Here is a 14608-nt window from a genome sequence, read left to right as displayed (position 1 = left end):
GACCCCCACAGTGGCACCTAAAATTTCTATTCCACCATCATGGACTGCCATCTTGATTCTCTTAACCAACAATCAACGTGTTTTGGGTGCCTAGCTTTCTACGTCTTCTCTTTGAGAGGCAGAATGAAAGCCAGAGTCTGCCCTAAAAAACAAAGTTGTTATTTTTACCCTTAAAACTACCCACCCTAAAAAAAAAAATTGGGGGGATATTTGTAACTTTCTTGAGAGGTTGGGGATTAAAAGTTGGAGATGGGACATCGATCTGCAATTTCTAATTTTAAAAATCCCCCAAAGCGAAGTGCTGCAGAGACCAAACGGGGTTATTTTGCCCACGGAACGGCAATCGTGCAATCTCGGGGCGCTAGGATGTTTAAATGGGGTGCCGGGGCGTGGGTGGGTGTCGCATGCGGTCCATGGATTGGATGCTTCGTCCTGCTTTAAAACTCACCCACTGTAACGTTATTGTAGATTGGTGTTTCACAAACATAGGCGACGTTTAAGGTGGGTGAACTACAATTCCCAGAATTCCCCAGTAAGCATGGTTAGAGGAAGAATTCTGAGAGTTGAAGTCCACCCATTTTAAAGGTGCCTATAGTTGTGGCCAAATTTTTTTTATTTTTTTTTATTTGCATTTATATCCTGCCCTTCTCCGAAGACTCAGGGCGGCTTACACTATGTTAAGCAATAGTCTTCATTCGTTTGTATATTATATACAAAGTCAACTTTATTGCCCCCAACAATCTGGGTCCTCATTTTACCTACCTTATAAAGGATGGAAGGCTGAGTCAACGTTGGGCCTGGTGGGACTTGAACCTGCAGTAATTGCAAGCAGCTGTGTTAATAACAGACTGTCTTAGCAGTCTGAGCCACCAGAGGCCCACAAAGATTGTGGAATCCTTTTGGGAAAAGTGTATTTTTGAGGTTTGATAACACCACTTTTTTGGGGGGGGGGAGTTTCAAGAGAATCCTATTCCACTGCTGGAATGGCCTGGGAATTGCCCAGACCTTCACCCAATGGAAAATTTATGGAGCCGACGAAAAAAACTGGTTAGTCAGAAGCGACCCAGAAATAAAACTCAGTTAATTAGAAGCCATCATTCAATCTTGGTTTCACATTATAACAGCTGCAGAACTAAAAGACTTGGTTCACTCCATGGGAAGATGTTGTAAGGCCCTAATTCACTCTAAAGGTTACCCAACTAAGTATTAACTGACATGGGGATCATTTTTGTAGATCTCTTTTTTCTATGGTGATCATTTTTGTATAGTTCATTTTTTCTACGTGTTTCCCTTTTCTTCTTTCTACTGTAACTGCTCTTCTAATAGCAAATCCTTCATAAAAGTTCTTGCATGACATTCTTGATTCAAGTATCTTTCCAATGATATACCATTTTATGGTACTACTCCAAAAAAAAAAAAAAAAGTGGTGTTATTAGCTAGTTTTAGAAAATGCACTTTTCCCAAAAGGTTTCCACAATTTTGGCCACTACTGTAGGTTGAAAACAATGCTGTTGTACAACACTGTACATTCTAAACATTTTTTCATCCCTACGGCAGAGCATAAAATCACTCTTTAGCGCACTGAACAAGTCTTCCTCATTGCAGCCCAAATGCTCAGTTGCAAAGAACAGTAAACAGATTTACAGAGTTGGAAGGGACCTTGCAGGTCATCTAGTCCAACCCGCTGCCCAAGCAGGTGACCCTACATCTGCCTCTACCTAGGATTGAACTCACAACCTCCTGACTGTGTGGCAAGAGGATTGGGCTACCTTGCAGACAGATTTTGAACTGGATTACCCACCAATGTTTAGCAGATTTAGACTGAGCGCAAACTGAGTGAAAATTGAATCTTTCAGGCACAGGAGAAAAAAAATCTGAAGCTGTTCCAGCATAATTATTTTTTTTCCCCCAGTTTCAAACCAGGAAAATATGTGTCCTATTCTGCAGTTTGAAAAGTGAATTTCATTGTAAAAAGTGCATACGGATAATTCTTTCCGTTTCTGTCCCCTCTGCGAGGGGGTGGGGGTGTCAAACAATTTACTCTAGAAAGAGTGCAGAGAAGAGCAACAAAGATGATTAGGGAACTGGAGGCTAAAACATATGAAGAACGGTTGCAGGAACTGGGTATGTCTAGTTTAATGAAAAGGAGGACTAGGGGAGACATGATAGCTGTGTTCCAATATCTCAGGGGCTGCCACAAAGAAGAGGGAGTCGGGCTGTTCTCCAAAGCACCTGAGGGTAGAACAAGAAGCAATGGGTGGAAACTGATCAAGGAAAGAAGCAACTTAGAACTAAGGAGGAATTTCCTGACAGTTAGAACAATTAATAAGTGGAACGACTTGCCTGCAGAAGTTGTGAATGCTCCAGCACTGGAAATTTTTAAGAAAATGTTGGATAACTATCTGACTGAGATGGTGTAGGATTTCCTGCCTGGGCAGGGGGGTTGGACTAGAAGATCTCCAAGGTCCCTTCCAACTCTGTTGTTATATTATATTATATTATAATTTCTATAATCTCTACTCAGTCTGACCTGTTAAGGATTCTCTCCCCTTTGCGTAGAGCAGAGAGATTGGAGAGAAAGGGATTGCAAGAGAGTAAGCAGGCAGACTGCCAGCACTTCGCTTCTGATGTGTTTCCACGATATGCCTGCCTCCTCTCTTCCAATCCTTTTTTCTCCAACCTTCCACTCTGAAATGTTGGAGAATGAGGTGGGGGGGAGGGGAAGGTATATTAACTATTAAACAATTATGTATTGGTAATCATGTCTTTGAGGGATGCTGTGAAGGTCATAAATGCAGGCCTTGGTCATAAAGTTATTTTTTTCCCAGCACCATTCGAACAATTGCTGAACAAGGCAGTAAGTAAGCAAAGTCTTCCTATATATTAATATGTATTGTAGGAGAGATGAGAATGGCTGAGGAAGGTAATCAGACAGATGAAAAAAAAAATAAACTAGATAAATAATCTCTTTCCATTTTTCTAATCTGCAAAAAGCTCACTTAGCTTTGAGTCCTTTATATTTCAGATTCCAGTTCCCCAATCTTTCAGCAGTAGCATTCACAGGCAGGGCCATGCAGATACACATCAAAAGCAATGCGCTGGTACGGCAGCCACAAGCTCACCATGCAAACAGCCCAGCATGTTCCCATGGTGGGGCCTTCTTACTCTCTTGCGATCCCTTTCTCTCCAATCACTCCATTCTATGAGGAGGGTAAAGAGGAAAAAAAAAATCCACGTGGTGTACCTACTTACTCTCTTGTGATCCCTTTCTCTCCAATCACTTCATTCTATAAGTAGGGTAAAGGGAGAAAAATCCACGTGGTGTACCTACTTACTTTCTTGTGATCCCTTTCTCTCCAATCACTCCATTCTGTGAGGAGGGTAAAGGGAGAAAAAAATCACGTGGTGTACCTACTTACTCTCTTTTGATCCCTTTCTCTCCAATCACTCCATTTTATGAGGAGGGTAAAGGGGGGAAAATCCAAGTGGTGTACCTACTTACTCTCTTGCAATCCCTTTCTCTCCAATCACTCCATTCTATGAGGAGGGTAAAGGGGGAGGAAATCCAAGTGGTGTACCTACTTACTCTCTTGCAATCCCTTTCTCTCCAATCACTCCATTCTATGAGGAGGGTAAAGAGGAAAAAAAAATCCACGTGGTGTTCCTACTTACTCTCTTGTGATCCTTTTCTCTCCAATCACTCCATTCTATGAGGAGGGTAAAGAGGGGAAAAAATCCATGTGGTGTACCTACTTACTCTCTTGTGATCCCTTTCTCTCCAGTATATAAGGAAAGGAGAGGAAAAAACAAACTACTTCACGGTGTCACAATGCTTGCCTTGCCCCTTTTGGATGTGTGCTGTGACGCTGCATGCCCAAAGGAACAGCTCCTGCACATGGGTCTGAAAACAAGCTATGATCTCCTGAGGATGGTTGAATGTCGGTGATGGTATCTGGGCCTCCCCGCTCCCATCCTTACCTTTGGAGATTCTTTCAGGGGCTCTTTATAGAGAGTGCGTATCCTTCGGCGCTCTAGGTATTTGTTATCTGGCGGGCCGAGCTTTGCTCCTTCGACAGTGAACTGGGTACTGTAGCTTGTCTGGTGACTGATTTTCTCGTCTGGAGGCTCGTATTGGGATTTGGCTTTGACAGCTCTCACCGGTCTGATGTCCGTCCACGGCCGAAATTCATTTCTGGAGGGAGCAGAAAAGTAGAAAGAGAACAGGAAATAGAATAACCTCCCCCACGATATAAGGTAGTCCTTGAGTCTGTAGAGATTCTCCATCATCCAGGTCATGGTTATCCCAAAGGTGCCTTTTTTTCAGGAGGCAACTGGACTTCCTTGTGTTTTCTTTTGAAGACGTTTCGCTTCTCCTCCCAGAAGCTTCGGACTGGACGGTGGGGAATGGAAGGATTGATATTCCTTGCAGGCAGCTTGGTCTGGAACCCATACCGCATTTCTGACATCAACACAATTGAGCGTGTCCAGAAATATTTTACAAGAAGAGTTCTCCACTCCTCTGATCACAACAAAATACCTTATGCCACCAGACTTGAAATCCTGGGGTTTAGAAAATTTAGAACTCCGCCGCCTTCGACATGACCTGAGTTTAACTCATAGAATCATCTATTACAACGTCCTTCCTGTCAAAGACTACTTCAGCTTCAACTGCAACAATACATGTGCACACAATAGATTTAGGTTTAATGTTAACCGCTCCAATCTTGATTGCAGAAAATATGACTTCAGTAACAGAGTTGTTAACGCTTGGAATACACTACCTGACTCTGTGGTCTCTTCCCAAAATCCCCAAAGCTTCAACCAAAAACTCTCTACTATTGACCTCACCCCATTCCTAAGAGGTCTGTAAGGGGCGTGCATAAGAGCACAAGCGTGCCTACCGTTCCTGTCCTATTGTTTTCTTTCATTATATCCAATTAATATAGTTATTACATACTCATACTTGTATATATGCTTATATGTTGTATAATTATTTCATGCTTATGCGTATATATACTGTGTGACAAAATAAATAAATAAAATAAAAATAAAATAAATTTGCATCCTTTTGAGAGCAGGGATGTCAAACTCAATTTCATTCAGGGCCGCATCAGGGCTGTGGTTGACCTCGTGGGGATCATCAGAGGCTTTTAAAATCTCTTCGGCCAAAGAAATGCAGAAACCTCTTTATTTGTGCGGGGCTGGCCTAGAGTTTAGTTTTAAAGTTAGTTTTAAATGGGGTTTTGTATTATTTTAACGATAGTTTTAAAATTCGGCCTAATGTAATAAGTTTTTTAACTGTTGTTTTAACTTGTATTTATTCTTATGTTTTTATAAGGCTGTGAACCGCCCTGAGTCCTTTGGGAGATAGGGCGGTATAAAAATTCAAATAATAAATAATTTTTTTAAAAAAATGCTTTTAAAAGGCTCCTCTGGCAATCCCAGCTGAGTTGCCTGATCCTCAGAGGCTTTTAAAAGCATTTTTTCTACAACCTCTTCGGCGGAAGAGGTTGTAGAAAAAATGCTTTTAAAAGGCTCCTCTGGCGATCCCAGCTGAGTTGCCTGATCGTCAGAGGTTGTTTTTTTTTTTCTTTTAAAGGCCAAAAAAAAAAAACTTTTAAAAGAAAAGCCTCTTGACGATTAGGCAACTCAGCTGGGATCGCCAGAGGAGCCTTTTAAAAGCATTTTTTTAACAACCTCTTCAGCGGAAGAAGGTGTAGAAAAAATGCTTTTAAAAATAATTTTTTAAAAAGCTGGCCACGCCCACCCAGTCACATTACACCCCGCCCACATCAAGCCACGCCCACAGAACCGGTAGTAACAAATTTTACATTTCACCCCTGATTTAAGGCATTACTCAGGTGATCCTGGGGACATAGACGAACCTCCAAGTGGCCTCAAGGACCCTCTAACTAAAAGGATGCAAATGAGCAGCTGCCTGCAAGGAATATCAATCCTTCCATTCCCCACCATGCAGTCAGAGCCGAAGAAGCTTCTGGGAGGAGAAGTGAAACATCTTCAAAAGAAAAAAACCCAGAAAGTCCAGTCTGTGCCTCTTGGGGGGGGGAAAAAGCACCTTTCGGACGAGGTAGTCCTTGACTTATGACCATTTCTTTAGTGACCGAAGTTACAGCGGAACTGGGGGGAAAAAAATGACCGATGACCTGTTTTCACACTTACGACCGTTGCAGCCTCCTCATGGTCACGTGATCAAAATTCGGACGCTGGGCAACTGGCATGTACTTATGACGGTTGCAATGTCCTGGGGTCACGTGATCCTCTTTTGTGACCTTCCCAGCCAGCCTTCTGACAAGCAAAGTCCATGGGGGAAGCCAGTGTTCTGTCCCCCTTTGCCTCCGTCCGAGCGATGGCTTAATTAGCCGGCACTATCAGCTCTGGCAGCAGAATAGCCAGCGTCTGCCAAGTGACTCTGTTATCTCCCTTGATGCTGATGAGTCAACAAACAGTACTTCAACTCTTAGTTAAGCAGTTGATTTGCCTGCTACGAAGAGGCACAGCAGCCCTTGCTGCTTTTATATCCTGTGGGGTGTGGCTCCATGACTCAGCACTTTCTAAGCCTGCCCCACCCCTGCTTCTGTTGTTCCCGCCTCTCCTGCCTACGAAACCTAGGGTCCAGCCAGGCCTGATTGCCATCAGCTGGGTATGGAGGTGTGTCCTGGGGGGGGGGAAAGAGTCAGGGGACGGAGGCCTCATTATCTCCTCCACCTGGCCTGTTTCTGGCTCCTGGAGCTGAGCCAGGGAAGCCGGTGCTCCCGAGGTAAGTCCTGGCGGCCCTTCCCCCTCACTTTCCAAGTCACTTTCTGGCAGGAGGCCCGGCTCGGGGGGCGCAGACACAACAGCCAGGTTTGTTTAATGGCCTCATGATTCAGTTAACAACTGTGGTGATTCGCTTAACAACCGTGGCAAAAAAAAATGGTCATAACCCGGGGCAAAACTCACTTAACAACTATCTTGCTTAGCAATGGAAATTTTGGGCTCAATTGGGGCCATAAGTTAAGGACTACCTATAATGTCAGGAATAGCTGGAGTTAAATTCTGCTTCAAAGTTAAAGATTTGTTGGTGTCTGTGCATCATTTTCATGGCCAAAAAAAGCAAAACCCAATTTGCCCCGATCAGCGTCCAAAAAGTTTCCTCGTCCTACAACTTTGTGATCCCCTGGTGGTACCCCGTCCAAATCCCAACTAATTTGACTTCGGAAGATGCATTGTGGCAGCGAGCTGCTATTTTCTCCCGTGACCTACAAGGGAATCCTTTCTGCTATTTACAGGTGGTTCTCGACTTACGGCAGTTTGTTTAGTGACCGCTCAAAGTTACGACGACACTGGAAAAAACCAGTGGAACAGCTTGCCTTCAGAAGTTGTGGGTGCTCCAACGCTGGAGGGTTTTAATAAGAGATTGGACAACCATTTATTATAATAACAATAACAACAACAACAACAGCAACAGAGTTGGAAGGGACCTTGGAGATCTTCTAGTCCAACCCCCTGCCCAGGCAGGAAGCCCTACACCATTTCAGACAAATGGCTATCCAACATTTTCTTAAAAATTTCCAGTGTTGGAGCATTTACAACTTCTGCAGGCAAGTTGTTCCACTTATTTGTCTGAAATGGGATAGGGTTTTCTGCCTGAGCAGGGGGTTGGACTAGAAGACCTCCAAGGTCCCTTCCAACTCTGTTATTCTATTCTATATTCTAACCTAGTCTCCGAAGTGTCGGAATGTTACGCCATATGAACCCCTTTATGAAATTGTTTATAAAATTACTTATGTGCAAATATAAGCATGAGCAAGTTTTGAGAAATTGCTTATGTGCAAAATATCAGCATAGGTAAGTCTGGCAAATTTTTATCATGTAAGCAGAAATCTGTTTGATTATTTATTTATTTATTTAATCATATATGATGCCAAGGTTGCAAAGATGTTTGCCTGTAAATATATCAACACCTTTGAGATAGCCACAGAACATTCCTTCTCCGATAAGGCTCACTTCGCAGAGCTTCAAAAGAAGTTGCTCCCACACACAATTATATGAGATTTGTTAACAAGCAGAGCCAGGATGTTTCAAGATGTATTTCTGTTTGCTATGTGTAGCATGAATAGTGTAACTGTGGGAGTGATGTCCTTGTAGCCTGTGTAGATTGCTATGCAACTGTACCACGTAGGCAATAAGCAGAGAACAAAGAGCCACCTCATGGCAAAACTCCTCCCAAGAATCATGAGCTTTCTCCCAAAATCATAGGCTTGTGGATGTGCTTGCAGTCACGTGTTCACATGTTGAATATATGCTAATATGTAACCTCCCCTGCTTACCTTCTGTAACCCACCCCTAATCTTAATAAAAGGGTTGTCTCGAGCTAGCTCGGGGCTCGTTCACCCCGAGGAGAATTGGACTCCGTGTCTTCGTTCTCACTCCGTCCGGCGCGGGGACTGCCCGGACCCTTTCGTGGCGAGCCCGCTGGCCGCGAGAAACGCCACACCGAAGCACCACAAGAAGCAACGGGTGGAAACTCATCAAGGAGAGAAGCAACCGGAAACTAAGGAGAAACTTCCTAACAGTAAGAACAATTAACCAGAGGAACAGCTTGCCACCAGAAGTTTTGGGTGCTCCATTCCTGGAGGCTTTTAAAGAAGAGATTGGACAACCATTTCTCCAGGATGGTATAACATTTCCTGCCTAAGCAGGGAGTTGGACTAGAAGATTTCCAAGGTCTTTCCAGCCTTATATTTATATTATTCTATGAGACAGGCAGGAGATCAATGTAATAAATAATTTAAAAAAATCAACAGTATAGGGTTTCCTGCTTGAGGAGAGGGTTGGACTAGAAGACCTCTAAGGTCCCTTCCAACTGTGTGCTATTCTGTTAAAATATGCCTATTCATCCACTGGGAGACAGGCGCCTCTGTCTTCACGTGCGTAAATAATCCGAGCATGCCTGTTCAATGAGAGAAGAGCTAGAACTAATTCAGCAATACAGAAGATCTTCTCCGAGGGATAATTTGCTATGTCTCTGAACTGGAAAAAAAATGAATGGTTTAATTATGCTGGGCCCGAAACAGCCTCCGTGCTCTTCTGATTGGAACGCATCTTACAGAAAAGCAAAAAATAAAAATAACAGAGTTGGAAGGGACCTTGTAGGTCATCTAGTCCAACCCCCAACCCAAGCAGGAGACCCTACACCATTTCTGACAGATGGCAGATGACCCCACCCTCCTCTCTGTTGCAGCCCCTCAAATATCAGAAGACGGCTATCCTGCCTCCCCTGGTCCTTCTCTTCCCTAGACTAGCCAGGCCCAGTTCCTGCAACCGTTCATCGTATATTTTAGCCTCCAGTCCCCTCATCATTTTAGATTTAACAGATTAACAGACTTGGAAGGGACCTCGTAGGTCATTTAAGCCAACCCCCTGCTCAAGCAGGAGACCCTGCACCATTTCTGACAGATGGCACTCCGGTCTCTTCTTGAAATCTTCCAGGGATGAAGCTCCCACAACTTCCAAAGGCAACTTCTGTTCCACTGGTTGATGGTTCTCACTGTCAGGAAATTCCTCCTTATTCCCAGGTTGAATCTCTCCTTGGTCAGTTTCCATCCATTGTTCCTTGTCTGGCCTTCAGGTGCCTTGGAAAATAGCTTGACCCCCTTCCTCCTCTCTGGGGCAGCCCCTCAAATATTGGAAGATGCTCTCCTGTCTCCCCTGGTCCTTCTCTTCACTAGACCAGCCAGGCCCAGTTCCTGCAACCGATCATCGTATGTTTTAGCCTCCAGTCCCCTCATCATCCTGGTTGCTCTTCTCTGCACTCTTTCTAGAGTCTCAATGTCTTTTTTACAGTGTGGCGACCAAAACTGGATGCAGGACTCTAGGTGTGGTCTTACTAGGGCTTTACAGAGTGGTGTTAGGACCTCCCTTGATCTTGATTGCATCCTCCTATTAATGCAATTTTGGATTGCGTTGGCTTTTTTGGCTGGCGCCACACATGGCTGGCTCGTGTTTAATTGGCTGTCCAAATGCCCGATCACCAGAAAATGCTGTCCCTATATTTAAAAAGGAGGTTCAGGCTCATATGGATACTTATATAGGTAGTTCTCGACTTAAGTTCACCAATTTATATTGCTAAGCGAGAGATGTATCACGTGAGTTTTACAACCTTTCTTGGCACAGGTGTTGAACGGTTCACTGAAGTTCTTAAATTAGTCACACGGGGCAGATACAAATGCTAACTTGGGCAAAAAAAATATATATCAATCAATCAATCACATAGCTCAGGTGTGTTCTTCGAGACGTTTCATGACCCAACTAGGTAACATCATCAGTGCTAAAAGAGAGTGGGAGTGGAGGAGGAGGTGCTGTGGGGTCCTTGGTGCTCTCTGAGCTTGGTGGTTTTCTTGCAGACGTTTCATGACCCAACTAGGTAATATCATCAGTGCTAGAAGGGAGTGAGTTTTGCTCTTTTCAAACAAGCTACTTGTATATAAACAGAGAGGAACCCCCACTCCCTCCTAGCACTGATGATGTTACCTAGTTGGGTTATGAAACGTCTGTAAGAAAACCACCAAGCTCAGACAGCACCAAGGATACCGCAGTTCAACCTGAGCTACAAATATGCTCTTCTACAGGCATAAAAATCACAACAGGGGTTTAAGAGGTTGGCCTTTCAAAATTATACAATAAACAATATTTCTATTTTTTTTTCTCTCTCTGTGTGTGTGTGTCTGATTAGCCCAAATGCTCCTCTATCGTTCCGCCCAGTTTCGAACATTGCCCCGGTTCAAAGATCAGTGACAAGGATGAGCTGCGGATTAGAAACTAAGCCGAGGACTTTCAGCTAGGAGAAAAACAGGAGTTGTGAAAGAACGGGATGTTCCTACAAATAGAACTTTCCCAATTCCGAGATTAGGTGTGTTGTGACTCCAGCCCCCGAACCTGGCCCCATGCCCGAAAGTGACTCTGAAAGTGAGGGGGAAGGGCCGGTAAGGCTTACCTCGGGAGCACCGATGCCTTTGGCCCGGCTCCAGGAGCCAGAACCAGGCCAGTCGGAGGACGTAATGAGGCCGTCATCCCCTGATTCCTCCCTTCCCCAGGCTACGCCTTCAGACCCAGCTGATAATAATAATCATCAAGCTTGGATCGACCTGCGCTTCAGAAGTTTAGAGAGGCAGCATCATCAAAAGGAAGGATATATAAGGAGCTTTGGGACTGCTCTCACTCCACGGGAAGCAAAAGTTTAGCTGATCCGTTTCAAAAAGAGCTGAAAGTCTTGCTACCTGAGTCATTTGTTTGAACTTTGGCAGGCAGCTGCAATTTCTCTGCCAGGACTGATAAGAGCCGGGAATCCACTGGCTGAAGGCCAGCTCGTGGGTCTGAAGTGGGGAAGGAGACAGAACAACGTGAGATGCAGAATTACGTATTGATGGCAGGCCTTGCAAACAGACGTTGGGATTCCTGCATGGAGCAGGGGGTCAGGCTTGATGGCCTCAAGAGCCCCCTTTGACTCTACAAGTCTGTGAGTGGAAAGGGAGCGAGGACAGAGCAGAATTTCACACACAGAGAGAATGCTCAAACTCTTGCGTGGCTCTTGGCTATCTAAACACAATTTTTTCCCCCCTAGAAACAAGGGGGGGGGGAAATCGAGTTTCTGCCATCTTTACCTGTAGAACTAAACTTTTCAGGTGTGGACTTCAACTCCCAGAATTCCCCCAGCCAGTTGTAGAACCAAGTGACCTGAATGAAATATTTCCATCCGGTTATTTGGTTTCCCCAGATTTCTGATTATGTATTTTTTCACGGAGATACTTGGGATCGTTCTGCAAATCTAAGCAGAGGTCAAATTGGGTTTGTATTTGGTCGGGAGGCCACTAGGAGATCTCTCAGTTGTAGCTTCTCCCAGTAGGGGAGATGTCTGCTTTGAAAACGGTCTTTTTCGTTGGGAATGATTAAACGTGAGAATCTCTTGAAGTGTAGTCCTCGACTTATGACAGCAACTGAGCCCAAAATGTCTGTTGCTAAGCGAGACATGGGTGAGTTTTGCCCTGTTTTACAACAACTGCTCTTGCCACAGTTCTTAAGTAAATCACACGGTCGAAAAGTGAATCGGGCTTTTCCCCGTGACGCTGCAAAGGTCATAAATACGAGTCAGTTGACAAGGGTCTGGATTTTGATCACGTGACCATGGGACGGTAAGTATGAAAAACGGTCGTAAGTCACCTTTTTTTCCAGTGGCGTTGTAACTCTGAATGGTCATTAAATGAGCTACTGTAAATCAAGTTTTTGAACCTGTAGTTCAAAAAAACACAACTTACTCCTCAACTGTCACCAAGTGTCACATGCAACTAAAACTTTCTAAACTTAATCAATCAATCAATCAATCAATCAGAATAGAGCTGGAAGGGACCTTGGAGGTCTTCTAGTCCAACCCCCCACTCAGGCAGGAAATCCTATACCATTCCAGTTAAGTGGCTGTCCAATCTCTTCTTAAAAAACTCACAGATCACCCACAACTTCTGGTGGCAAGCTGTTCCACTGGTTAATTGTTCTAACTGTTAGGAACTTTCTCCTTAATTCCAGGTTGACTTCTCCGGGGATCTTCTAACATAGCCCTAGATATTTTACTGCTTCAAATCAAATCAAATCAAATCAAATCAAATCAAATCAAATCAAATCAAATCAAGTGTATTACAGTCAAAGACCAGAGACCAGAGCAAATAAAAACCCTCCAGGAATATCCGGTTAAAAATTCAGGAATAAAATAATACACGGCAGATAAAATGTATATTAAAATCACAATTTGATTTGATACTACCCCCAAATAAGAGAGATAGCTAACTTACAATCACACAAGCCTGGAAAAATATTCTAAATTTGATGGGGTGTTTTTTGTTTTTGGCTTCCCCAACCAGGGAAAAGAGCCCTGTGATTTAACGTAGAAAATTTCTTCCACTTTAGAAGCAGCCGCTGTATTTTAATCTTGGCTTTACATCTGGCCGAGTCATCCCCATAATTGTCCTCCCAGTTACCAACGTCATTTTTTGCAGCTCCATTGCATCAGGCGACAATTCCCCCGAGTTTTGCATTGTTCAACGCAAAAGCTTCAAGCTTGGTTTTTCTTTTCTTTTCTTTTTTTTGATGGGCTCTGCTTTCTAGCATGAACGTTTCTCTCTTTATGACTTCTTCTACAGGGGGTCCTCGACGTACGACCGTCACTGAGCTTGGGATTGTATTTCCTTAAGTGGGTCACCACAGGACCACGCCTGATTTTAGGACCTTTTTTTTTTTTTTTTTGCAGAGGACGTTAAGCGAATACCACAGTCATTAAGCAAATATGGCGGCCCTTAAATGAATCCATTTCCACAAGTGTTTTGTTTTTTTGTTTTATTGATTGATTGATTGATTGATTCTTATATCCAGCACGTGTTTTGTTTTACTTATTTATTCTTATATCCAGCAGGTGTATTTATTTATTTATTTTATTTTATTTATTCTTATATCCAGCACGTGTTTTGTTTTATTTATTTATTCTTATATCCAGCAGGTGTATTTATTTATTTATTTTATTTTATTTATTCTTATATCCAGCACGTGTTTTGTTTTATTTATTTATTCTTATATCCAGCAGGTGTATTTATTTATTTATTTTATTTTATTTTATTTATTCTTATATCCAGCACGTGTTTTGTTTTATTTATTTATTCTTATATCCAGCAGGTATCTGTATGTATGTATGTATGTATGTCTTTATATTTATTTCTTATCCCCAGCAGACAGATAGATAGATAGATAGATAGATAGATAGATAGATAGATAGATAGATAGATAGATAGATAGATAGATAGATAGAAAGATAAATAAATAAATAAATAAACAAACAAATAAATAACCAGCAGTTGTTTTATTCGTTTATTTATTTGTTTATTTATGTCCACCCTTTGTTATTTTTGCAAATAATTCAAGGTGGCAAATTTATCTAGCAGACCTCTCTCCTCCTATTTTCCTCACAACAACCCTGTGAGGTGGGTTGAGCTGAGAGAGAGTGACTGGCGCAAAATCTTCCAGCTGGCTTTCATGCCTAAGGCGGGACTAGAATTCACCGTCTCCTGGTGATTGGCCCAAAGTCACCCAGCCGGCTTTCATGCCTAAGGCGGGACTAGAACTCACTGTCTCCTGGTGATTGGCCCAAAATCACATAGCCACTTTCATACCTAAAGCAGGACTTGAACTCAAGATTTCCCACTTTCTAGCTTGGTGCCTTAACCACTAGATCAAACTGACTCTTTTTGCTGGAAACTGGAAATAATTGCTGGAAACCAGCAAAAAAAAACCCTTCAAAATCAGGGTGACTATTGCGGGATGCAGCAAACAGCCATAAATGTAGGCTGGCTGCCAAATCCCCACGATGTGATCGTGTGGAAATGTCTGCGGTCGTCGTAACTTCAAAATCAAATCATAAGTGCCTTCTGAGAGGGGGGGAATCCCTCGTAATTTTGAGCCATTGCTAAGCTTCCGGTCATTAAATGAGGACTCCTTGCACAGATATTAAGTTGCCTTGTGTGTAGCTTCAACCTCTCCCTCCATCCCCACCCTAGCTTAATTTTTACCC

The 14608-nt window shown here is 43.2% G+C and overlaps 1 protein-coding gene across 2 annotated transcripts in view; it reads right to left on the bottom strand.

Annotated features, from left to right (window-relative positions):
- The window catches only part of MAP6 (microtubule associated protein 6), a 38264-nt gene that overhangs the window by 15934 nt on the left and 7722 nt on the right, over positions 1-14608 (bottom strand). For both annotated transcript variants that reach the window (XM_058185596.1, XM_058185595.1), the window contains exon 2: positions 3979-4192. In XM_058185596.1, the coding sequence (XP_058041579.1) occupies positions 3979-4192 (214 nt within the window). The remainder of the gene's footprint in view (positions 1-3978; positions 4193-14608) is intronic.

The sequence above is a fragment of the Ahaetulla prasina genome, chromosome 5, assembly GCF_028640845.1.
Source record: "Ahaetulla prasina isolate Xishuangbanna chromosome 5, ASM2864084v1, whole genome shotgun sequence".
In the NCBI taxonomy this organism is placed as follows: domain Eukaryota; kingdom Metazoa; phylum Chordata; class Lepidosauria; order Squamata; family Colubridae; genus Ahaetulla; species Ahaetulla prasina.
This window is presented reverse-complemented; position numbering and strand designations above follow the sequence as displayed.